At 42.2% G+C, this 25,221-nt stretch overlaps 1 protein-coding gene across 2 annotated transcripts in view; it reads right to left on the bottom strand.

Moving 5' to 3' along the window:
- AP2A2 (adaptor related protein complex 2 subunit alpha 2) overlaps positions 1 to 25,221 on the bottom strand; it is a 73,615-nt gene that overhangs the window by 10,806 nt on the left and 37,588 nt on the right. The window contains exons 4-16 of one of the 2 annotated variants that reach the window (XM_075837608.1): positions 24,627 to 24,820; positions 22,620 to 22,749; positions 21,572 to 21,673; positions 17,361 to 17,469; positions 14,764 to 14,914; positions 14,085 to 14,253; positions 11,542 to 11,679; positions 11,243 to 11,425; positions 10,409 to 10,506; positions 8,938 to 9,169; positions 8,662 to 8,832; positions 4,870 to 5,036; positions 4,554 to 4,631 (exon numbers count right to left, since the gene is read on the bottom strand). In XM_075837608.1, coding sequence (XP_075693723.1) covers positions 4,554 to 4,631; positions 4,870 to 5,036; positions 8,662 to 8,832; positions 8,938 to 9,169; positions 10,409 to 10,506; positions 11,243 to 11,425; positions 11,542 to 11,679; positions 14,085 to 14,253; positions 14,764 to 14,914; positions 17,361 to 17,469; positions 21,572 to 21,673; positions 22,620 to 22,749; positions 24,627 to 24,820 — 1,922 coding nt within the window. The remainder of the gene's footprint in view (positions 1 to 4,553; positions 4,632 to 4,869; positions 5,037 to 8,661; positions 8,833 to 8,937; positions 9,170 to 10,408; positions 10,507 to 11,242; positions 11,426 to 11,541; positions 11,680 to 14,084; positions 14,254 to 14,763; positions 14,915 to 17,360; positions 17,470 to 21,571; positions 21,674 to 22,619; positions 22,750 to 24,626; positions 24,821 to 25,221) is intronic. The other variant, XM_075837609.1, reaches the window with a different exon arrangement.

Below are 25,221 nucleotides of genomic sequence, written 5' to 3'. Positions count from 1 at the left end.
TCCATAAAGACATGGTGGGGTGAGTTTGGTGTTGAAAAACTTGACTGGCCGCAGAGTCCTGACCTCAACCCCATCCAACACCTTCGGGATGAAGTAGGCAGGGTTCCCAATTGTCGTAAACGTTCCGGAATTCTGTGCAGAAAATCCGCAGCCTTTACAGTAGAAGCAAAGTGGGTGAGATTTAGTAAATCTCATGCGCATGCTGCGGAAAAGAAACGCAGCGTAAACATTAATATATTGACCTGTGGTGTGGAATTTTATTCTGCAGCATGTTAATTTATGCTGCGTTTTCATTGGTTTTCTGCTGCAGGTTTTGCCCATTGAATTCAATGGAGATGCAAAACCCGCAACAGAAAGCCATGTGTTGCGACTTTCGCGGCGTATTTGCAGCGTTTACGCTGCAAAAATCGCAATGCTGGAAAAACAAGAAAAACATACTTAACCAGAACGCCCTACTTCGTGCAGCTCGGCCTCCTGGGATGACGTATCCCATGTGACCGCTGCAGCCAATCACAGACTGTCGTTACATGGCCTGAAACGTCATCCAGGGAGGCCGGTGCGGACGTCAGAGGGAGGGGGTAAGTATGTGCGCTTAATTACACAGCGGAATAACTGTCCGGGGGGGGAGGGAAAAAATAAAAAATAAATCACACCATATTATAGTACTGCAGGTTCTAGGCCGGATACACTGCGTGGCCTTCGAGCAGAGATTGTGAGCCAGGTCCCCTCGCCCATCATCAGTGTCTGGCCTCACAAATGGTCATCTGGATGAATGGGAAAAAAAATTCCAGACACTCCAAAATCTTGTAGAAAGCCTTCCCAGAAGACTGCAACTAAAACAGCTTCCAAAGAGGAACCAACTCCATACTTTAGAATGGAATGTCATAAAATCTCCAGCAGGTGTAATGTGTAGGTGTCCCAATACTTGTGCATATAGTGTATGTCCAAAAGGGATTGAAAACTTGAGATCAACATGCATTGTCCCATTTGTCCATGTTGACCTAAACCATACTTAGACAGCGTCTGTCGCCCTTCCTGACAGGTCTTTTTTTTTTTAGTAAATACTTGTATTCCCAATTAGATAACAATTTTGGAGATTCTTTTCTTAGAACTCTGTTCGGATATTGGCGGTCCGTGTAGGGACTTTCCGCCAACTAGTAACACCCAGTTAATTTATTCATACATTTCTAAGAGATGAATGGAAGGTAGAGAGAGAGTTATAAGAAAAGATGCCCCAGAATTGTTACTTCATGGAGAAAACAATTTACTAAAACAGACGTGTCAGGAGAGGTGACCGGTCCTCTGAGTAGATCCACTCCAGAATGACATTATATTCACTATAACAAGGGAAAGGGAAGAGCTCCTGTCATTTTATAAAAGTCTAAAGTATAGAATATAAAAATATAACATTCTGAATTCTGCAGAGAATGGGGTGGACAGTCATTCCGTTCTTGATCGGTAAGATGTCAGAAAGCAAACATGTGGTTAAATAATACAAATACTTTAATACATGCAAAAATCCGGTGGTCCAGGGTGGAATGCGTGGCCCCTGATACAGGGTGTGTTACATGGTTAGATGAAATACTGTTGCATGTAACAGTTGCCTGGTTAAAGCAGCAGTGACTTGATTCGGCCTAAAAAAAAACACTGAATTTCCATATTAAACCTATGTGCACCTTTGCTTGGTGTAGATATAGATTTGGACAGGAAAGAGTGCCAAATATTTAAAAACATTCAAAGCGTGGGCCAACCAATTCTAAAATTATTGCTATTCTCACTGTCCCAAATAGACAGCTAATCAAAACATGGGAGAGCTTTGGTAACTACAGCTAGAATTCCAATAGCACACACACTAATATATATATAAAAAATGGCTACTTTTATAGGGCTGGGGATATAAAAAAAAAATTTGGAATGTTATAAGACCTACCGGAAGAAAATAGAAAATAATGTATTTTTGTTTTTAAAAATATGAAAAAAAATTATATATTTTTTTTTTTTACATCACACTTCTAGGACAATATATAAATCACTTAAAGTTACAAGCCCAAAGCCTGTGTTGTAGAATAGCCAGGTTCTGATTTCCGTGAAGCGTTGTCATGAAAATCGTTTGGATCCTAATCAAATTCTGTATACACATATGGCGGCCACTACACAAGCCAGACAGACAGATGTATTTGCTAATGTTACACCACACAAGGTCTTCGCGGCAACACTGTGCATGCCAGAAATCACAAAGACCAAAACCTATACTGTCTATAGTGTCTATAGTGTTGCTCTCCTGCCTTATCTGGGCTTCCAGTAATCCAATAGTTGCCACCCTCTGATGATTATTTTCTTCATCCTGTACCTGTATTTACAGTAAAGCTGACAATCTAGCTACAGTACAGAGAACAGGAAATATCAGTTATTTGTGACTGCTCTAAGTGGCCAGTGTGAAAAGTAAAACATAGGTTAAGATTTTTTTTTGGTAGACAAATAACATTTTAAAAAAAAAATGTGTATAATAAAACCCTGATTTAAAGAGGCTCTGTCACCAGATTTTGCAGCCCCTTTCTGCTATTGCAGCAGATCGGCGCTGCAATGTAGATTACAGTAATGTTTTTATTTTTAAAAAACGAGCATTTTTGGCCAAGTTATGACCATTTTTGTATTTATGCAAATGAGGCTTGCAAAAGTACAACTGGGCGTGTTGAAAAGTAAAAAAGTACAAGTGGGCGTGTATTATGTGTGTTACATCGGGGCGTTTTTACTTCTTTTACTAGCTGGGCGTTCTGATGAGAAGTATCATCCACTTTTCTTCAGAACGCCCAGCTTCTGGCAGTGCAGATCTGTGACATCACTCACAGGTCCTGCATCGTGTCGGCCACATCGGCACCAGAGGCTACAGTTGATTCTGCAGCAGCATCAGCGTTTGCAGGTAAATCGATGTAGCTACTTACCTGCAAACGCTGATGCTGCTGCAGAATCAACTGTAGCCTCTGGTGCCAACACGATGCAGGACCTGTGAGTGACGTCACAGATCTGCACTGCCAGAAGCTGGGCGTTCTGAAGAGAAGTGGATGATACTTCTCATCAGAACGCCCAGCTAGTAAAAGTAGTAAACACGCCCAGTTGTACTTTTGTAAGCCTCATTTGCATAAATACAAAAATTGCCATAACTTGGCCAAAAATGCTCATTTTAAAAAAATAAAAACGTTACTGTAATCTACATTGCAGCGCCGATCTGCTGTAATAGCAGATAGGGGTTGCAAAATCTGGTGACAGAGCCTCTTTAAATAATGTAATTTCTTAATATACCTTCCCATTAATAAATGCTAACGGACCCCTTGAATTCTGTTCAGGTAGGTCTACTTCAAAGAGGATATGTTAGTTCTCCTGACCGGTCTGTTTTAGTAAATACTTCCATTCCCTCCAAGATAAATTCCTGGAAACGTATGAATAAAATAACTGGGTGTTACCATTTCCCGTCAACACATGTGCCCAAATACCTAAATGCTATCTAATCAGTGCCGACAGTATCAGACTGTATAGGGACACAAACTATTGACAAGGAATGGTAATACCCAGTTGTCATTTTATTCATACATATCCAGGAGGAATAACAGAGGAACAGCACAATGCAGGTTCTAAGAAAACATTCACCAAAATGATTACCTTAAAAGCGGGTATTAAATAAACAGACATGTCAGGAGAGAGAACCGGTCCTCTTTAGATGGTCTGTCATTGACAGGGAGTGTGTAAACCTGTACAGCCTGTTTAACCATCTTTTAGATACGTAAAAATCTAGAAGTAGTGGTCGACTAACGCCTAGCTCATGATACTCAAACTTTATTTAGGATGCGTTAAATCCACTAGCAGTGTTTCACTAGGTTGGGGAGGGTTTTCACAATACATATCAGTTTAGGCCCTATTACACCGGCCGATGTAGCGAGCGCCGATCAGGGAGTCAGCTCAGTGATGGGCGCTCGTCTGCTCTTGTCACAAGGAGCTATGTATGTGGACGAGCACTCGTTCCTCCGATCGCTCGTCCCCATACATCATCATCATGTCGGCAGCGCCGACAACGATATCTTACTTTTTTTAAAACTATACGATCAGCTGACGAACGCTTGTCTGCCCGATAATTGCCTAGTGTAAAACCCCCTTTTTGTATCCAAGCCTTGTGAAAAAGATACAATATATAATGAGGATCTAACTTTTAGATACCACATACACTCCACATTTTCATTGTGTAATTAATTGACATTCCTCCTGTTTTGTAGTTCTGTAATTTATGGAACATATTAGTATAAAATAATAAAAACAATGGTAGTAATTGAGATTAAATTGCCAAATATTCATGGATTTAGAGTCCAGCTTCTACTAATATTCAGAATAGTTAGTCTTGGACCCCTTCACTTATTTCACTGTACAGAGTTTTTTTTTCTTGCCTCAGCCGCTGCTGCTTTAATACCAAAGACACCTAAAATGAAAAGGCCAAACCGCAGCAGGGAAAGGGGAATGGTAGAAGAAACCAGATGGGTCTTTCTGATCAGAGTGGTTTTGCTTACTTGTAGAAGAAATCGTCAGCCTCCTGAACAGAAGGGTCTGGCTCCCCAAATGCCCCTTCTGTGGATGTTGGGGCATCACTGTATCGGGCATCAGCGGCAAAGAAGAAAACCAAGGGGAAAAGAGGCAGCAACACGGAGTACCATTAGTTCCCCTAATCCCAGCGTGCACTCTTATAGAACTTATATCAAGCCTATTAGATTCCAATATGGAGTCATTACTAATGCGGTCCTCGGGGGAAAGCAATAATTATGCAACAACATATAGTTTGATGTCTCGATTACATTTAGCGCTTCTCCTCAAGATCGAGTACTCTACCTTTCAAAGTTCTCTTCAGGCCCTGTAGTAACCGCTTCAACAGGTAGTGATGTATCTGCAAAGACATCCACCAGAAGACTACCCGATGCGGCAGCCAGCGGAGCACCAGGACTAGAGGTGGAAGGAGCTCCCAGGCCCAAAAGATCAGCAGAAGGAGAAGGAGTGGACTGTGGAAATAAAGAGAGTTAAATGGGAATGCAAAAGAGAAAATCGTGTAAGATCATCAACAAGAATAATCCATGCAGTGTTATCACACACTACACACCTGAGCCGCCATAATACACAAAGGACAAAGTAAGGTAGCCATGGAGAGGAGGCAGATACGGTAACACCAATATATCGATTCTTTATTTAAAGGGAACCGGTCACTAGACTTTAGAGCACTTAACCACTAGTATGTCATTATACTGCTGGGAAATCGCCTCCTAAATATGCTCCTCTTAAAACAGTTTTAACATTTTGTCTAAAAATAAAGTTATAATGCAGCACGCGCTTTATGTAAATTACCAGGAAAAATAGTCGTGGAGTCCAACGGGCCTCCTGCACATGCTCAATTGCGGCAGGACAGTACACTTGGATTCATCGAAGAGATCTTTTGTGGTAAGTCACATAAAGCGCACGCTGCATTATAACTACTTTTTAGACAAAATGCTGAAACAGACCGTTTTGAGGGGGGCATGTTTAGGATGCTAAATCGCAGCTGTACACCAATATGCTGGCTGTATGATGCCTAAAATCTAGCGGCAGGATTCCTTTAAAGGGAATAGATCAGCAGTTTTGAGCCCTCAAAACTACTCATACCGCTATATACAGGGTGGCGAGTGTGGTATCACTAAACGCTGCCAGCACTTCCTCTCTGGGTGACGGCTCTAGCGGTCACCTGATTGACCGCTAGAGCCGTCACCCAGATCAGAGGGGGATGGGCTGGCAGCGTTCAGTGAGGAGAGCCTGGAGCACATCAATGGGGCTTCCTCCAATGCACTTGTAAACGCGGCACTGGGGACATTAGAACATTGATTTCTTGGTCATAAAACTTGAGTGACCGACACCACCAGTATAGTTACACTACACAACCCACCCTGTATATAGCACAGTCAGGAGTTCTGAGGGCTCAAAACCGCTGACTGATTCCCTTTAATGACTAACAAACACAGAAGCTTTTACTCAAAAAACAAGGAAGATTTGCGATTTATACTCCTTTTCCATCTTTCGATTATTAACCATACAAATTCCTGAGCACAGCAAAGTGTAAAGAAGGTTGCATTAAACTATAACAGAACAATTATCATGGACATTAAACATTTTACCTACTTCAAACCCACAAACAAAATATTTCTATCCTAATAAAAGGAAGGCAGTAAAAGTCCACGAATACCATATTTCATAGAACAGTTTATGTATTGGGTTTCCACTACTCAGGAATAAACAGCACAGCTATTTAACCACCAACCTTTAGGTTACAGTTAAAGAGTCAATGTATAGCCCTGGCCTTATACAATGCCCTGCCAATTCTTCCCTTTACAATGCACCTTTGTATCTTTAAAGAGGATCTGTCACTAGTTTATTAACTCTTAATCTCCTAATATAATAGGCGCTATGATGGGGATCACTAGAGTAAATCTTTTTCAAAAACGTTTATTATTGCAAAGCTACGAGCATTTTTCTAAATATGCTAATAGGGCTATACTTCCCAAATGGGAGGTGACTTTCTTTTCACTATGGGCGTTGTAATATTTTTTGTATGACATCCGCTTCCTCTTTCCAGCCCAGCAACACAGCGTGATCATATAGTATACAGCTTCCATTCCCGGCTGGGATTTTAACTGGTGATACCTCCAGTTGTTTCACAGCTAGAACTGTGATCCAGATTAGAATCTCATCTTTCATGTCAGCAGAACCGCTGTTTAGGTAGTCCACAGCCAGAGATATGGCTATTTGAAGTGATCCCCCTTCCCTCCAGCCTCAGTCTCTCACACTGTGTGAAGAAGCTCCATGCTGATAGGACAGTGTCAGAGGCTGTGAGGTAGCTCCACCTCAGGAGAATCGCTGTGTTGACGCCCACTTGTCAAGTATAGCCTCATTTGCATATTTAGAAATAAGCTTATAACTTAAACTTTTTGGGACACAATATTCACTAGTATCAGCGTGACAGCATTTATTAGATTAGCAGGAGATTGGGCATTACTAAACGAATGACAGATCCTCAGACATTTTCTAATCTAACCTGGAAAAAATGCAACATGAATACGACCGATTGCTACTTTTTGACACAGCTCATTACGCTTCTATTCATATTGACAAGGATTGAGCCAACATAACTAAAACATCTCAACCAAACAGGGAATTCTAAGTGGTCTGTGCACCTGTAGAGGGAACTTGATTGTTAATAAAGTCCTGTGATTACAGCAGCCTCAGCACTGATGCAGGTAGTGAGTAAAAGTGTCCTAACAGGAGAGAGGGGAGGAGTGGGACGAGTAAAGTCACCGTGAATGAGCTGCAGCTCTACTAGATCTGTAACATTGCAGATCATATCATCCTGCTAGTGAATTGGGGAGAGGCACGAACAGCTGAACTTTAAGGGAAAGGCTCCAGAAAAGAACTGCCTGAGGCTCTAGAGCCCTCTGAAGTTTTGATTTTTCACTGGAGGTCTGATTTAATGGTTTACTTCGTTGAAACCGTTCAGCTTTGAAATTCAGTAAAGCACAGAACACAATTATAAAACATGCATTTCATTTGTGAAAGGAAGCATTCAACAAAACCAAAACGCGTAGCTTGCAGCCACACAGCCAAAGAAAGCGGTTTTAAATAATTACTAGCCTCAAAAGCCAAACAAAGATTCAAAAAGCCTTAAAGGCTCAAGTATACCATTCCTATTATATTAAAAGAACCTGGCAGATAGAGACCGCTGTTGTTGGGAGGCTCATAGCAGAATGTGGGTACTGGCTGCAAGGTGTGAGGGGTGCCAGGAGAGATAACGGACGAGGACGCACCGTGCATACAAGATGTTCTTCAAACACATTCATGGATGAGAGAGACTGCGGTTCAGTTACATATGGTAAACAGGAAATGTAGACAGATTAATACCAGAAATGTATCGTTTGTACACATCCAATCTTAGTTTGCTTATTCAAGTGCAGTTCTACCTGTACTTTATTGCGGCTTTACCCAGAGCAGGGTCTTGCTGATACCTAGTGCGTATCTCCAGTTACGATTGCCGCTACGTCTCGGGGGAAAAGCCTGAAGTGCAGAACCTGTCTCACAAAGGAACGTTGCAGTAAAGGCTTCTGGCATTGAATGGCTGCCTAGGAAACTGGACTGCATGCTCTCCTGGCTGCGTCTCCCACCATCACTTTAAGGCTATGTTCACACTGAGTTTTTTGCAGGCGGAATTTCTGCCTCAAAATTCACTTTGGACATTTGAGGCAGATTTTCCTCTCCCTGAATACCGATTGGTATGCAGGGAGGTTAGAGTCGTAAACGCCTGCAGATAGGGCATGTCCCTTCTTTCTCCCGCGAGCCGGCTTTACCGCTCGCGGGAAAAAGACACCTCCGTCTCCCATTGAAATCAATGGGAGGCATTTTCGGGCCGTTTTTGACGTTGTGGCGCAGCGTCCGCGTCAAAAAACCAGCCAAAAAAACTCAGTGTGAACATAGCCTTAGTCTTCTAACTGGAGATGTAGCTGCAATCATAACTGGAAGTTTGCTTTAAATACAAACTAAAGCCCCTTCTGAAGACCTCGCATTACAATGACACCACGATAGAATGGGAATAACATGACAGATCATAAATACCGAAGTGCTAACAGGGGCGGGCTCAGTGCCCCCATTCACGTCTGAGCTGTTCTTCTCCTTTTTAGTGTCTTCCAAGTCAGTGACTGTATTAGGACCTTTCTTCTTCTTTAACTTGGTCAAGATGGATGACTCTCTTTCAGGGAATGGAGGCATCTCCTCCAAAACCGTAGCCTAAAAAAAAAAAAATTGCATACAGGGGTAATCGGTTAATGTGAACTGATAGAAGAATCAGATATATCCAATTTTTTATTCCCAAAAAACCTTTAGATAACGTACCAAGATGTCATTGCTGGCTATGGAGCTCAGTCGTAGGTATTCTACAGCTCTTTGCTGGAGCTCCACATCAGCATTTCTGAGCTGGCTGTCACTTCGCAGCACGTCCTGGATAATGGGCTTAATTTCAGGAAACAGGTTGATAAACTTGATATAGGCTGAAAGGAGCAGCGCTCGGGTAGGGACACTGCATAGGTGGAACTTGGAGTGCAGCAAATTAAACTGGATCAGGGGGCTGCAGAGACAAAAACCACCAATAACAAGACAGTCTGCAATAAAATAACAGATCTTTATAGAGAATTATTCTCATAGACATTGCTTGGCTAAGAAACCTACAGTACCTGCTTATTACAGCAAACAGAAAATTATTTATCTAGAAAATTATAATTATGATTTAAAAAAAAAAAAAAAGTACACAAACTTCTCTGAAAATTCACCTGGAATTATATGAATATATAAAAAAATTACTTAAGTAGCACAATCCATATAAAAGTTAATTTAATTCAGTTTAACCCTTTCACAGCCTTGCTGCAACTAATATTTTTTACGCAACTTCACGCTTTAATGAAGAATTGCATGAATGCGCCCACGAATCCAAAGTGTTGCGAGGTGTTAATAATGTTACTATTATTTTCATAAAATGTATGGGGATAACAGGTTTTTTTTTTATATTGTAATTCAGGTTTTATTTGTGTATGTCAAAAGTTTGAAAACGGATGCGGTAGCGAAAGGGATAAAAGTAATAACTAAAGCAAACAAAACAACCAAACTTAACGTTTTTGGACGAAATATCCCAGGTGGCAGTGATGTGGAATAAAATGCCAATTTCTGCTCTCCTGATTGAAGTACGAAGGGTCTGTTTTAGGACCCTAGACATCAAACCGAACAAACTACCAGCCAAAGCTTCGTCTGTTCCAGGTATAAATAAGGCCTTATTCACACAAACTTATAATACGTCCGTGCTACGTGCGTGGAAATCACGCGCGTAGCATGGACCTATGTTAGTGAATGGGGCCGTTCAGACTGGCAGTGATTTTCACACAGCGTATGTGCGCTGCGTGAAACTCACGACATGTCCTACATTTGCCAGTGTTTCACGCAGCACGCACCCATTGAAGTCAATGGGTGCGTGCAAATCGCGCTCGGCACACGGAAGCACTTCCGGGTGACACGCGTGATTCGCGCAACAGTAGTAAAATAAATGAAAATAAACAGAAAAGCACCACGTGCTTTTCTGTTTGTAAACATAAAAACAGAGTGTCATCATGATGCCGGCTGCGCGAAAATCACACAGCCACGCATCATATAGTGATGACACACGGAACTATTGCGCGCGCAAAACGGACACGTCCATGTGAATAAGGCCTAATGCTGTGACATCTCTGGTGTTAGCGGTGCACACCTGCGAATGATCAGACAGGGGCCCACAGGACACAGATGAATCCTGGTTAAGGAAAACTGTCGTTTTGCATACCTAGATCGTGGATCGCCAGCAATAAGATTTCCAAACTCGCCCAAAATATACCCTCCAACCTTGACCAAATTTTCATGGCAGGCAGGCGCCTGCAAAGCCTGATAAATAGAAGAAAAAAAAGTTTTGATTTACATCTAGACAAATTCATGAAACTACTGCAGGCAATTCTGTGCCTGTCTTATTGGTCTGAATGGGGTTTGCAGGAATCAATGCACATAACTGCAGAAACATTCCCATTTAGATATATGGAAGGGATTTTTCAGTTAAAGACATTACTGCAACAGATCTGTCTTCTGTGAATACACCCGTAGGCTTTTCCAACAACATTAATGCCTCGTCGATTTTGCAAGTAATATTTTTATTTTTTTTAAAGCCAAAACCAGAAAGGCACACTGGTGCGCGGCGCTGTGAGAACATGCTTCCTACAGTCACTGCCCGCCGCATCATTGACAGTGGTGGAACGTCCCCCATTGCCAGGGGAGCGCTTTTCCACACAGCAAATGTAAACAGGTGATCCTAAACTTTATAAAGGAAGGCCTTACAGTGTATCCTCTCCTGGATCAAATTCTGGTTTTGGCTTTAAAAATGCACGCAATAGAAAGTCTATTAGCCCATACACAGCTCGCTCAGCTTTCCGAGAAAAGCAGATAAACGAAGCGGCACAGCGGTCACCTGAGCGCTGCTTCTGCTTTGTTTTAGCGATCGGTGGGTGGTCTCCGTGCTCGGACGCCTACCGAACAAAACTTCTGACATGTCACTATGACAGGTCATAAGTTTATTAAAGGTTTAGTTACCATTTCAGATCACATTGTGCACCAATTTTACAGGTCTCACCTCAAAGACGGTCTTGGCGGCATAACCCTGCACATCATCCCGGTTGATGACAATCTGGATCACTCTGTACCAGACCTCATCACTTACATAGTCCCCAGCTATGCGGATGAGGTTGAGGATAGTGTCCACATACCACGTGTAATCAACAGCATACTTCTCGGCTAGAATCGCTACCTTTAGCACCTGTAAGAGACATTTTTAGGTCTTCTGCAATGTGTTTGATAATGCAGAAATAGTAAATACTAAATGAATGATTTTTGTGTTCTAAGTTTGCAATCGTGTAAAGGAAGAACACTCACAATCTCCTCACGGATGGAGTAATCGGCCGTCTCCAAGTAGTTCAGCATCTCTGCTACAATCTGCTGGGCGTTGCTCCGGTCACACATGGCATACAGGAGATCCACCGCTCGCTGCCGCACACTAACATCCCTTTCTGTCTGTTGAGTAAAAGGCGGATCATTAGTCTCAGCACGACATATCCCTAATAAAACAAGCAGGACATCACCAGGTATTCGGTTCAGAAAGTATAATTATGGAAATAAAGTGGACTGATCTTTTTTTTTTTATTGCATAAAACCTTTACTCATAAAGGACACCTATCAGAATAAAATATAAAAAGGCCCTTTAACCACTTCCTGACCAGAAGCTTCACCCCCATTTCTGACCAGGCCCATTTTCACGTTTTAGTCATGTGCCAATTTAAAAGGAAATTATTGTACTATTATTCTTATAAACCTACATGTATTTGCTCTTTTTTTTCCCAGAACATATTCGGCTTTCATATGGTGTAAAATAATAGATATATTATACTCCGAAAATATGGAAGGATAAATGGGAGAAAAAAATTGATGTGATTTTAGGTGATGTTTTGAGACATCTGGTGCATGCCAATGGGTAAACACAGCTGAATACATTTGCCAACATCAGCGATCCAAATATGTGTGCATCTCTCACAATGAATGGTGCCCAAAATGGCTTTTGAAGAGCAATTTTCCAAAGCTGGTTTGCCAACACCATACGACTACTACAGATGTTGCGAAGTGCCATAACACTGTTAAAGGGCTTGTCCAGTCCCCAAAAACATATGGCCCTTCCTCAGGATAGGCCATCAATATCTAAAATCGGTCGGGGTCTAACTCCCGACTCCCCCACTAGCTGTTTTGAAGGCACTGCAGTGCTCGTACAAGTGCTGCTTCCCCTTTTTTTCCTTGATTGCTCACACGGAAACGCATACATACTTCTAGAGGTGGTTTACAGTATTACACCCTTCTCCCATTCAAGTGAACAGACTACTAGTGTGAAGCACTGCTACAAGTGTGTATGCGATTCAGTGTGAGCAGTCAAGGAAATAAAGGGAAAGCAGCACTCGTACAAGCGATGTGGTCCCTTCAAAACAGCGGATCGGCAGGTGTGCTGGGAGTCTAACCCCGACCGATCAGATATTGATGGCCTATCCGGAGGCCATCAATTTTTGGGGACTGAACTACCCCTTCAACACCCCCAAAATGACTTATGGAAAGTAGACTCCACAAGGTATTCAAATAACGACATATCAAAGATTTGAAAATCTGCCATGCAAAATGTCTGCAGCATGTGGGTGAGATATGTAAAATGTCATCTACTTGCCTTGTACTGAAATCTGCTGCAGACTTCACCTGCGCAAATCCACAGGTAAAATCTGCAGCGATTCCGCCACATGTAACATCACCCTAAGGGTGGGGTTACATGGAAACTTTAGCCACAACACAGGTCACACAGCCAAAGATCGCTGTGTCCCATAGCCTACGCTGCAAGTGATGAAAGTCAATGTGGTTGCGTTGCGACCTGCAAGTAACTGCGACACCATTCTGATTTTTTGCAACTGCCATGTCGTGGCAACTTTGCGACACAACCGCATTGATGTATATTATTTGCAACGTATTCTACAAGACATAGCAATCTTTGACTGGGCGACCAGAACCGCGGCCAAATTCGCCATGTAGCTGATAGACATAAACATAATAAATATATGTTAAAAATATATGAGAAACACAATAAAAACTTGTGCGTTTGTTTTTTATAATCTTCTCTGGCAGCCTGCCAGAGAGGGAGAAGATACAAGTAATGGAAAAGATTATTTACTAAACTATTCTGTGATCGCTGTGACAGGCTGCCACAGCGATCACATGACCAGAGACCATACTGAGTGGTCGCTGGGTAAAAGCTCCGTGATACAGCTGTCTCTAGAGCCAAATACCGCCGGGGAGCGGCAAACTAACTCTGCAGGATATTCTGGAACATCCTTGCAGAGTTAAGTGCGGACCGCTGAGACGCTTATAGTCTCTGCGCAGTCCGCAACTGGTTGATATACATGTTAATTTTTATTATTTTATTTACTACTTTTGCACTACGATATGATTGCTTAATAAGGACAGAGGTTCATGAAAGGGCAGATAAAGGGCACCAGAAAAAAATATATCATTGAATTCAAAAGTATACTGAGTATCCCTCCGCTCTCCTGGCAGTTGTTTTGCAAAATAGGGTTACCCTTCCCCTTGTCAATGGGACGTATCACCATCAGCACGTATTGTACCTGCCCGATTCACCAGCAGAACAGTAACACCCAGTTGTCCATACATTTCCAGGAGGAATAACAGGAATAGCATAACACCGTTCTAAGAAAAGATGCTCTAGAATTGTTATTTTAAGGTGAATACAAATATTTACTAAAACAGACATCAGGAGAACAGATCGATCGAGCCACACGAAACCCCAAAACCATTGGTTGGGAATTTTATATATGTAATTGTTCCCCAATACACAAACAGCATTGACAATAACAATACAACTACTTGCCACTCACCTTTAGTGCATTGATTACAGTTTCAATATGGGTCTTGACGGCTTCATGCGAAAACTCCGAACTAGCCAGCGTACACATGCTCTCCAATGCCAGGTAGCGAAGGTTGGTCTCCCGATGCTGCAGGAACTGGCCCAGCTGGTTGCATGCCCGGACCAGGAGATTGGGCTCACTGGAGAGCAGGACAGAAGAGACACATGGTCTATGTGTAATGGCCTGGTAGTCTGTAGTGCTGAAATCTCCCTTCGGAGCTGCAGAATTGGAAAGACCTGAATGCAGGTGGCATTTAAATCTACAACAGAGGTTGATTGCTATGGAGTAAGGTGGTCCTGGTCAACCTCTCACTCGCCAAATGTTGTTGAAGGATAATATACAGTATGCACTGTTGCAAAGCAATTTTTAGACCAAATAATGTGGTGGCTGGGGTCGGTTTATTTTCTTTAAAAAGCTGATCTTATATTCAATGTTTTGATTTCAAGTGTGTTAAGACCTATACAGTATATAAAGCTATATGACTGCATAGTCAAAGTACATGACTGACATGCAATGTGCCCAGATAATGTCTTCTAACCCGTGGCTATGAGCAGTTTAACCAGCACACTAACGTCTGGTAACGTTCTTCTACGTCATCTGTAAACTAAACCTTCAAGCGATATGAAATGTACCTAAAACTTGCACTTACCTGTCATGGTAGATGATGAGGCTGATTGCCTCAAACAAAACAGCATTCTTGGCATTGGAGTGCTGCACCTTCTTGGATTTTGGGGGTTCCTGTGCCTTATTCAGAATGGTCTCCAAGCACTCGGTCAGCCGTCCTCGGACTGCTGGGTCCTCTGCAAGGTGGATATAAGACAACATCACCAAACATTCCAAAAATGAATAATCCCATCATAACCATCAATACCGATAAGCATCATCTTCAACACCAGGTTAGCTCCGATCACGTTGTTATCTAGGGTAATGGCAGAGACTTGCTTCTGTAGTTTACCTACAAAGCAGTGAAAATGGCAGCACTTTCAGGGGTTTCGACATGAAAGATATTTATGGCAGTGATTTGATTTGCCATAAGTGTCTAAATTGGAAAGTGTCCAACCTCTGGCAGTCTCCCTTAACGTCTTTAGGAGAAACGAGACCATGCGAGCGAGTGCAGGCGGCCACTGCTTCCTGGTGATTTATCCGAAGTATAAGGAACATATGGCAGATCTGATAAATATGTCAAATGTCTTTCATAGGAAAACCCTTCTGAAGTGCAAGTTACCTACATAGGATTAGGAAGTGTATAAATATGAAACCTATCTTTGGCCATCAAAAATGTTGGAATATGTGCACAATATAGAGCACCAATCTCTCCAAAAGCTGAGGACTCCCTGGATTTCAGGAATAGTTGAGTAGGGACTAGCGCAGCACTTACCATTCAATCCCAAAGCTCACAGCCATAAAAGAAAACACTTTCACATTTACTTATTAAAAGGGGTTTACTCATCCTAAAAAAAAAAAAAAGTGATGCCATTTTGCTAGGATATGCAATCACTTTAGGAACAATCTCTGGGACCCCCACCGATCCTGAAAATGAAGGGGCCGCAGGTCTGATTTATAAACTTCTCCTGCACAGTGGTGCTGCCATGGGGTGGGTGACATGGGGCCCGCTGTGTAGGAAAAAACTGTGAAGGGAATGGAGCGCTAAATCGGCGCTGCAGCCCCTTCATTCTCAGGACGAGTAGGGGTCCCAGAGTTTGAACCCCACCATCATAAAGTGATGGCATATCCTAGCGATACGCTATTTATCTTGTACGGATTTAGAACCGTCATTTTCCTCACAAGTCAGACGCAAAATGAAAGCAAAAACTCCTGGACCCTTCTTAGAATCTGTGAATGTTTTATCTGCCCTGCGCTGACAATTACACAAACAGCTTAACTATAACTAACAAACCGTCATTGGAGCTCCCACAATGCACTGCCCTCTGGTTAAAGTATTCCTCCACAATTTTGTATTTATCATTCTGTCTTCACAGAGGATAAAACGTGATATACCATACTTTTTGGACTATAAGACACAGTTTTCATCTTAGAATCTGAGCTGTAATCTTCTGCCGTGTTTTATCCCCTGAAGACAAACAGATGCCAGGAGCAGGAGACTGAGCGCCGAGGTCAAAGGTCCTTGCAGTGTAATGGAAGCCGCATGTCCTGTGCTGTGTGTAAAAGATCTGTGTGATCTGTGTTATCTGCTCACTGAACAGTCACATCTTGCACACAGACTTGGGTCATCTCACTGAGCAAATAACAGACATTCGTACACACAGCAGAGTCAATCTGGGCAGGTACTGATCTGCAAGGACCTTATAGCCACGCCCCCTCCTATGTACAGAGCAGCAGATCCAACACCATTAACCCCTGCCTCTCCACACCTCTGGTGAGGTTTAGGGGTGGGCGAGCGCAGTATAGCTGCTAATATCTTGTATTTCTGTGTCGGACATTGTTATGGGGCAGTGTGGCCGGCATTGTATTGTGGCACTATGGTACCCCATTGTCTCACTATTACCCAGGAAATGTACAATTAAAAGGCAAAAAAAATTTTTTTTCTCCTCTTATGCTACAATTTATGGGTGCCTCTTATGGTCCAGTGGGTCCTATAGTCCGTAAAATAGGGTTTATTAAAAAGTACAAGGTAAGTAAAGCAAAGCATTTATTAAAAGACACAATTAACATTTTATGTAGATTTAGTAAAAACTCCACTTTGGGCAATACATTTTTGTCAGACAAATCCCCAAACGATTCGCTAATCAGGGGGAGTCTTGCCGCTAGAACCCCCAGCAATCAGCTGTAACGTAAACTTGTAGCAAGTGTTGTATTCTCCTACAGCACCACCACAGTGTAAATTAAGAACTGCAGGCTGCCTACTGGAGCCAACAGATTGTCCGCATAACATTTTGGCTTCTCTAGATTGTGAGACTATTTGTAGCCGCTGTCTGTCATGGCTGATAGAAGGTGATGCCCTATTCAAGATGCCCTTCCATTAACTCAGAATATCCTAATGGGGATCTGAAAATGGATTTTATAAACCGGACAAACTGTGGAGTGTTGTAAATACGTTATGCAAAAGTTTTATGCAAAAAAAAAGTACGAGCAATTTAGTGGAGAATGGCCAATGTCATAGCATGGATCAACACCTTTGAGGTTTATTTTCTTCATTAAAACGAATTAAAGGAATATCAGAGAGGGAAAGACCTGATTTTATAGGTTACTGCTATGTTGGGCACCAAGATCAACACTCATTATTACCTGGGGGAGGGTAACACTGTAACAGCCTTAGCAATTTCACAGAGAGCCAGGGAGCAGGAACAAAATAGTAGGTATAATCCTGGAGGTCTGTGGAGGCGGATGTTACAATCTGCAAGTGGAAACACATATTTATATGAAGTGTGAAAGTGTGAGCATGACAATATATGTAGAACGAAAAGATTCCGTTTAAAGCACAATTCTGCTTTTAGAAACAATTTAGTGGAGTTATCTGCCCACAAAAAATGATATACCAAGGATCTAAACACTTAATATACATGTTCCAGTAGGGCGCCGAGTCTCCGTTCGGAAACAGTCATGTGTCCCTAAAAATCCCATTGTTCTTTCTGCTTTGATGAGACACAGACTCACGGGACCAAGAGCAGTCTCCCACTCCAATGGGTCGGCACACCATCAAAACATGTCACCTCTAGGGGGCTGGCGCTGTACAGATATAAATTAAGCAAACCCTCGTCAGCATGTCTGCGCATACACTAGTAAACACTACCGGAGCAAGGGGTGGGCGGAGCTACCGGAGCAAGGGGTGGGCGGAGCTACCGGAGCAAGGGGTGGGCGGAGCTACCGGAGCAAGGGGTGGGCGGAGCCACCGGAGCAAGGGGGTGGGCGGAGCTACCGGAGCAAGGGGGTGGGCGGAGCCACCGGAGCAAGGGGTGGGCGGAGCTACCGGAGCAAGGGGTGGGCGGAGCTACCGGAGCAAGGGGTGGGCGGAGCTACCGGAGCAAGGGGGTGGGCGGCGATACCTGTCCCTGGATAACCCCTTTAAACCTCTAACAAGTTAATGAAATTTACACAAACTTTGCTTTATTTTTATACCAAATGATTTTTTTTTTCTCCATTCAAATCATTGCTTCTAAACTTCTGTTGGATGCCTCGAAAACAAGACCGCAGTTTGGCTCCATTCTAATGATTTACTATGAACTTTAGTTTATTATATGCAATATAAATGGTTGAGAAGTTTTACGCCTTCGTTACCTGCATCCCTCAAGTTAATAGAGAATTGACTTTAGTTGCTTTCCGGATTCTCTCCACTGGCTTTATTGATACAGATCAAAGTCCAGGAGGACCGAAATGTCCCAATAATATGAATTTACAATTCCTAAAAGACTTGTGCGATGTGTGCCATGGATTATCTATGCTTATGAGTGATTAGTAATGTCCTTCCAACGTGCAGCAATACTTATATATTCATAGACGTGCCAACCAAACCATCATTAGAATCAATTTTGATTCTTTAATTTTTTGGGCGACGTACCACATGAAATCCTAATAGCTCCACTATGTTCACATCTGCGCTAGTGCATTCGGTGATGGTTTCTATCCCTTTTGACGCCAAGGAAAGCACAGCATGCTGTAACACTGCCATAAAAATGATGGAAACCTGGATAAAACACTGACAAACCCCACTGTAACTCAAAGGGGTCTGCTGGCCGTTCGGTTCTATCCTATTACAGATATGGCACAGCATCATTGCTTCTGTGATGCAAGGAAGCCATCACACCAGTGTAAACAGCCTTCTATTACGGAGTCTACCACTAAACAGTCACCCAATGTACCAAACAGGGGAGCTGAAAAGAAGGCACTTGTGCTGCGGAGTCCAGCAGCGTAGTCATTACATGGTTGTACATCTCAGCCAGTCAACAGCCCTAAAAAGGACCATGCTGATAGTGACAGGTTCTCTTTAAACCGGGGCAAGGTAGATTTTTTGGGGGGATTTTTTTTATTTTGTAGTGAGCAATTGAATCACTGTTCATAGGAACGCATTAGGCTAGGGCTATTTATCTCACTACAAAAAAATTGTTGTGATAAATCTCTCTCCATAGGAATGCATTGAGAAGCTCGAAAACCTCTTGAAATTTCAGAGCTCCACACTTGTCTGGAGCAATTTTGAGTATATAGAAATCACAAAAAAAAAAAAATTGCTTGCAAATCTCGTCTGGATAAAATTTGAAGAGCTTTTAAGCTACATAGTGCATTCCTATGGACAGCGATTAAATCGCTCACTACACAAAAAACAAAACAAAAAAAAAAAACACGTTTTGACCCAGACGTAGAGGATCTGTCACCAGTTTATTAATTCCTAACTAATCGAATAGGCGCTTTGCTGCTGATAACTTTAGTGTAATTGGTTTGCAAAAACGGTAGTTTCACGCTGTGCAGTGAAAGAAGCTGGGCTGGAATGAAGAGAAAAAAAAAAAAAAAAGAGTATGACGCTGATTGATCAGCGTCATACACTCCTCTTTACAACGCCCACTTGGTAAAAAGTTAAAACACACTTATTTGGTCATTAAGAACTAATTAGCATAAATCCAAAATTGCTCATAACTTCATAAAAAATTATCGTTTTTCAAAATAAATCCCACTGTTCTCTACATTACAGCGCCGATCAGATTATGTAGGAGACAGGGCACTTATAATCTGGTGACAGAGCCTCTTTAAGAGCGTTTTTCTATAAATATGCTAATTTGGTTCTAATAGCCAAATAGGAGGTGACTTCGCGGGTGGTGTAATATTTTCTGTATTACGCTGTCCAATCGTCATACAGCTTCTCCCCCTTCCCTGCCCAGCAACACAAAGTGATCATATAGTGTACAGACTCGATTCCCGGTTGTTTTAAACTTGGTGATATCTCCGGTTTTTTTTTTCACGGCCAGATCTGCGATCCTGGTGTCATATGAAATGAATCTCGCCTTCCATATGCCAACAGAGCTGTTCTAGGTGGTCCATAGCCTGAGATATGGCTGTCTTAAAGGAACAGTGTCATCACAAATTTTTTTTTTCATATGTTAAAGATGTTAGTGCTTTATTAAAAACGTTTATATTTATTTGTGTGTTTGTGTTTTACTTTTTCTTATTTTTACACTTTTTCTTCCCTATGGGGGCTGCCATTTTTTGTTCCATTTCTGTATGTGTCGATTAACGACACATACAGACATGGAATACGGCAGCCACAGTCCCATAGGGACTGCGAACGGCTCCCGTCCCATTGACTGCCGTGTACGGCGTCTGTGTGGGAACTGCGCATGCGCCGCTCCCACACAGTCCTATTCGAAATTGGCGCCGTCCGGCGCCATTTTCCTGTGGACCGGAAGTCGCGGCCGGACAGTAATATTACTACTTCCGGTCGCGGCTTCCGGACTTGTGCACATGGAACAGCGGCAGCAAAGGGAGCGGACGGGCCGGAGGGAGCCGCGGCGGCAGGAGCAGGTAAGAGATTTCAATGTATGTTAGTGTTTGTGTGTGTTTACTACTGTATGTAAACCTACTACACTGTGGGTTACCTCAAAAAATGGCGACACACAGTGTAGGAGGTTAAACCTTTCAAACCCCTCGTTTATCCCGGCACTAGCCAGGATAAAGGAGGGGGGGATGCTGAGAGCTCACTAGAGCGAGGGCTTTTAACCCAATGTTGCAATGCTGCAATTTTGGGAACTAGCTCCATCTAGTTACCAAAAATGGGTAGTATTATAAATTAGAAAAAATTTATAATATTTCCTGGACTCGTGCAAAAAAATAAAAAAAATTTGAGCAATGTTTAATCACCCACACACTAAATGTTTAATTTTTAAAAAAAAAACATGTTTTTCTGGCAACACATTCCCTTTAAGTGATTCCCCCTTTCCTCCAGCCCCAGTCTCTCACACTGTGTGAAGCAGCTTCATGCTGATAGGACAGTGTCAGAGGCTGTGAGGAGGCTCCACCTCAGGAGAGACGCTGGTGTTGACGCCCACTTGTCTAGTATAGGTCATTTGCATATTTAGAAAAAGAGCTCCTAACCTTTAACAAACGTTTTGGGACACAATTTTCACTATTCTCAGTGTGACAGCGCCTATTAGATTAGCTAGGACATTACCAAACTAGTGATAGATTCTATTTAAGCTCCCAGAATAGGAAATGTGGTAACAGGAAATTAGCTGAATTCAGCTTTAGAAAGGACTAGAAAAGAATAGATAACTCATGATCCATAAAAGAAAAGTACTTACAAAGTTCTGCAAAATTATATACAATTGAGTGAAGTTCAAAGGGAGGAGATTTTCATGCAGGAAAATAAGACATTGTGCCAATTTGAAGGATGATTAAAACAAAACGTTTCAAACACCCAGAAGTTCCTCTGCAGAGTCTCAGTAGTACGACATTATTGCTGCATGTTCCTCATCAACCCACAAGTCAAACACTGACAACACTTTTCTCATTACCCGACTCAGCCGGGACACTGCAAGGGAGACCGAGGTTTTGAACTCCTCAGGATTCTTCTGTGCCAAGGTAGTGATCAGACTGGTGGCTGCAGTTACTACGCCCTACAAGACAATGTAGACAAATCATAACAGCTCAATAACTACTATAAGATAGACACCCTCAGTTGCGGTTTGCCTACTGAAAACTATGCCAGATGGCAAAATTGGCAAAATTTTTAGGTATGTGTATAGGTGCCCTAGCAGGTGGTCTCCATATAACCCAGTAGCTCATGCACGGCAGTAATGTAAAGTAAACTTTAATATGTGTTTGAGAAAACATGGTGAGACTGGGTTCACACTGCGGCTTTGTTGGGTTTGTACATGCATTGTTTTTGGTTTCAGTTAATGAACGCCCATTAAGAGACATGGAGTTTCTTACAAAACAAAAAAGTGAACCCAGTCTGATATTCTGGATCTTCATGCGGTTGATTTCACACATGCCTTTATGATTCAGGTCTTTTGATGCAGTTTTTGAAGCCAAAACTATGAATAGATCGTAAAGGGAGATTATATAGGAAAAATTGTACTTCTCTTTTTCTACCCCGCTCCCAGCTTTGGCTTCAAAGAGTGCACCAAAATGGCCCCTCTGAAAGTAGCTTTATTAAGGCACAAAAAATCCCAGAACACCTATCCATGTGAATACCCCTCCTTTAATAAGCTTAAATATACAATATAAACGCATGCATTTCAAAAACGCAACAAAACTGTACGTGTGAAAGTACCTTTAAATTGACAATTATCTATCCACAGGACAGGTAATAAGAGCCTGAACGCTGGCGGCTCATCGCTGGGTCCCGAACCCCCTTCCTCCTCTCTGTTGAACCGCCGCTCCATTCAAAGTCCTGCTCACTGCGGTCTAGCATTGAGGTGGAACGGGCAGTTCGGGTACCCTGATCTTTCACCTATCCTATGGTGATAATTGTTCAGCAATTTGACAACCGGGATGAACAGTGGGTCAAAACTGCTTCATGGGGCCTTATCCTAAATGTTTCTCTTCAATCTATCTTACCAGGTGCTGGTCATTGAGAAGATGAACCACCCTTGAAGTCCATTCATTGGTGAGTACAAGATCTGGAGATGTGCGATAGAGGCGTAGTAGGCAGAGAGCAGCACTCTGTTTAACACTGTCCATTGTGTCCCTATTGGGTCAAACACGAATTAGAAAATAAATATTAGAAACTTGCAAGCACAAAGCGGACGGTTTTAGAGTCGTGCCACAATACAGCGTAGTAGAAGGATTACATAGAAAGATAGGTTGAAATAAAGACATTCATCAAGTTTAATTTATCTCACATCAAATACACATCATTCACTGCTTAATTATTTATAACCCCCAATGCCATTTGAGCCCTGTTCTGAATGTTATTAGTACCTCTTGGGCTAGAATATTCCATAGATTAACTACACTTACTGTAAAGAACCCTTTCCTATATTGATATATATCGCCTTTCCTCCATACATAATGTTCCCTGTTCATTTCTACAGTTCTTGGAATGAATAAATAATGTGCCAGTTCTTTGTATGGACCACACACATTTTTATATGTGAATAAGATCACCTCTTAGGGCATCTTTTTTTCCCACAAGCCAATTTTTAGAAATGTATAGAATAGGAAACCACACAGACCATGAATACATGCACAGTGAATTAATTGTTTATTATTTCACCATTCGTCCTATTCACACAGCCCATGTTACCCCAACACGTACGTGGGGGGGGGGTGTGTGTGTGTGTGTGTGTGTGTGTGTGTGTGTTACATGACTGATGCCATGTCTAGTCACATTGTCAGGCCTCATGCACACGTCAGTATTCTGGTCAGTATTTTGCTTCAGTATTTAGAAGCCAAAACCAGGAGTGGGTCCAAAACACGGAAGTGGTGCAAATCATTCCATTATAGGTTTTCTCTGTTTATGTTCCACTACTGGTTTAGGCTTCCAAATACCGAAGCAAAATACTGACCAGAATATGGACGTGTGCATGAGGCCTTAGCCTGTGGATACATTACAAAGGTCTAATCTGTGGGCTATACCATTCCACTGTGATAGGGGCCACATGCACTATAATAAACGTATGTGAGCAGAATTTCTAATACATGTATATTAGAAAACGGTATGTTTTACTTTTCTAAAAATAAACAAAAAACTGGACAACCCCATTAAATTTCTATGATCACCACCTTGCCCAGGCAGCCAGCTTATCTAGGTCTTTCTGTATTATTTAACAACTATTAGGGTATGTTCACACGTGCATGTCCGTTACGGCTGAAATTACGGAGCCGTTTTCAGGCGAAAACCGCTCCTGAATTTCAGACGTAATGGCAAGTGCAGGCGTTTTTCGCAGCGTCCATTACGGACGTAACTGGAGCTGTTTTTCTATGGAGTCAATGGAAAACGGCTCCAATTACGTCCCAAGAAGTGACATGCACTTTGACGCGGGCGTCTTTTTTACGCGCCGTCTTGACAGCAGCGCGTAAAAAAAATGACCGTCTGAACAGAACATTATAAAACCCATTCAAATGAATGGGCAGATGTTTGCCGACGCTTTCAAGCAGTATTTTCGGCCGTAATTCCAGGCGTAAAACGCTTGAAATACGTCCGTAAATAGTGCGTGTGAACATACCCTTACACTGCTAATCATTGCACGGAAATGTTCTGCCACCTTCAGATGTCACCCAGTGTAGTCATGAAGGCCCTAACCACTTGTGGATCCAAATCACTAAACACCATATCTACTTTCTCCCTGGCTTGAACAGTGGCAGCTATGGGTTTACATGCGGGTCGATCAACGTATTTGGTGATAAGAATCCATACAAGGTCTTAATGACAGAAAAGGGAACAGAAAATATTGTCTTTCGGACCGTTCTGAGAATATACATTATTTTTTTACAGGGAGTTTAATTTTCTTCTGAGGAACCCAGTCTTCTCCTTTCCTAAATAATTAACTGTCTCCTCAAAAGTATTCCTAGTAAGTGCAATGAATAAAACAAACATGTAAGTACTAATAAGTTAGGTCTTACCCAGCAACCAGTATCCTAGGAATCTCTCCCGCAAAGGCTTCTGCCATCTCTCGGCTCCCTACATTGGCAATGCAGTGCAGGGCCAGTCCCATGAAAGTGGGGTTGCGGCTAGACAGGTCATTTTTGATGGCGTTGTTGATGAGACGGATAAGTTCACTGTTAGAGTTTACCAGCACGGAGATAAAAAGGTAACCCTAAAAAAAAAAAAAAATTTCAATATGTAGTTCCCCATTATCTACTAAACGTCTTTATATTATTAAAACCCATGTACACATTAGACATTTTTATAAAAAAAGAAAATATTTCAATCAGCAAGTTTTGTGCAACTTTCTAAATACTTTATTAAAAGTAATTTTTACTTTTTGAGATACAGCTGCTTTGTATCCTTATACAGAGCAGCTGTATCGTGCGCTGAAACCTGAATCCGTTAGGTCAGTGGCACTGATGGGTTCAGTGTCAGCAGGTCCTGTATGTCTCTGACAGATGTGATCGATAGTAGCTCGATCCTGCTTAAGATCATAACTTAGATGTGATAGAGAAGGCCCCAAGCACACAACCGTATTTTTTTTTATCCATAATTGGGGACCCATTAATT

The sequence above is a fragment of the Rhinoderma darwinii genome, chromosome 9, assembly GCF_050947455.1.
Source record: "Rhinoderma darwinii isolate aRhiDar2 chromosome 9, aRhiDar2.hap1, whole genome shotgun sequence".
Lineage (NCBI taxonomy): Eukaryota > Metazoa > Chordata > Amphibia > Anura > Rhinodermatidae > Rhinoderma > Rhinoderma darwinii.
This window is presented reverse-complemented; position numbering and strand designations above follow the sequence as displayed.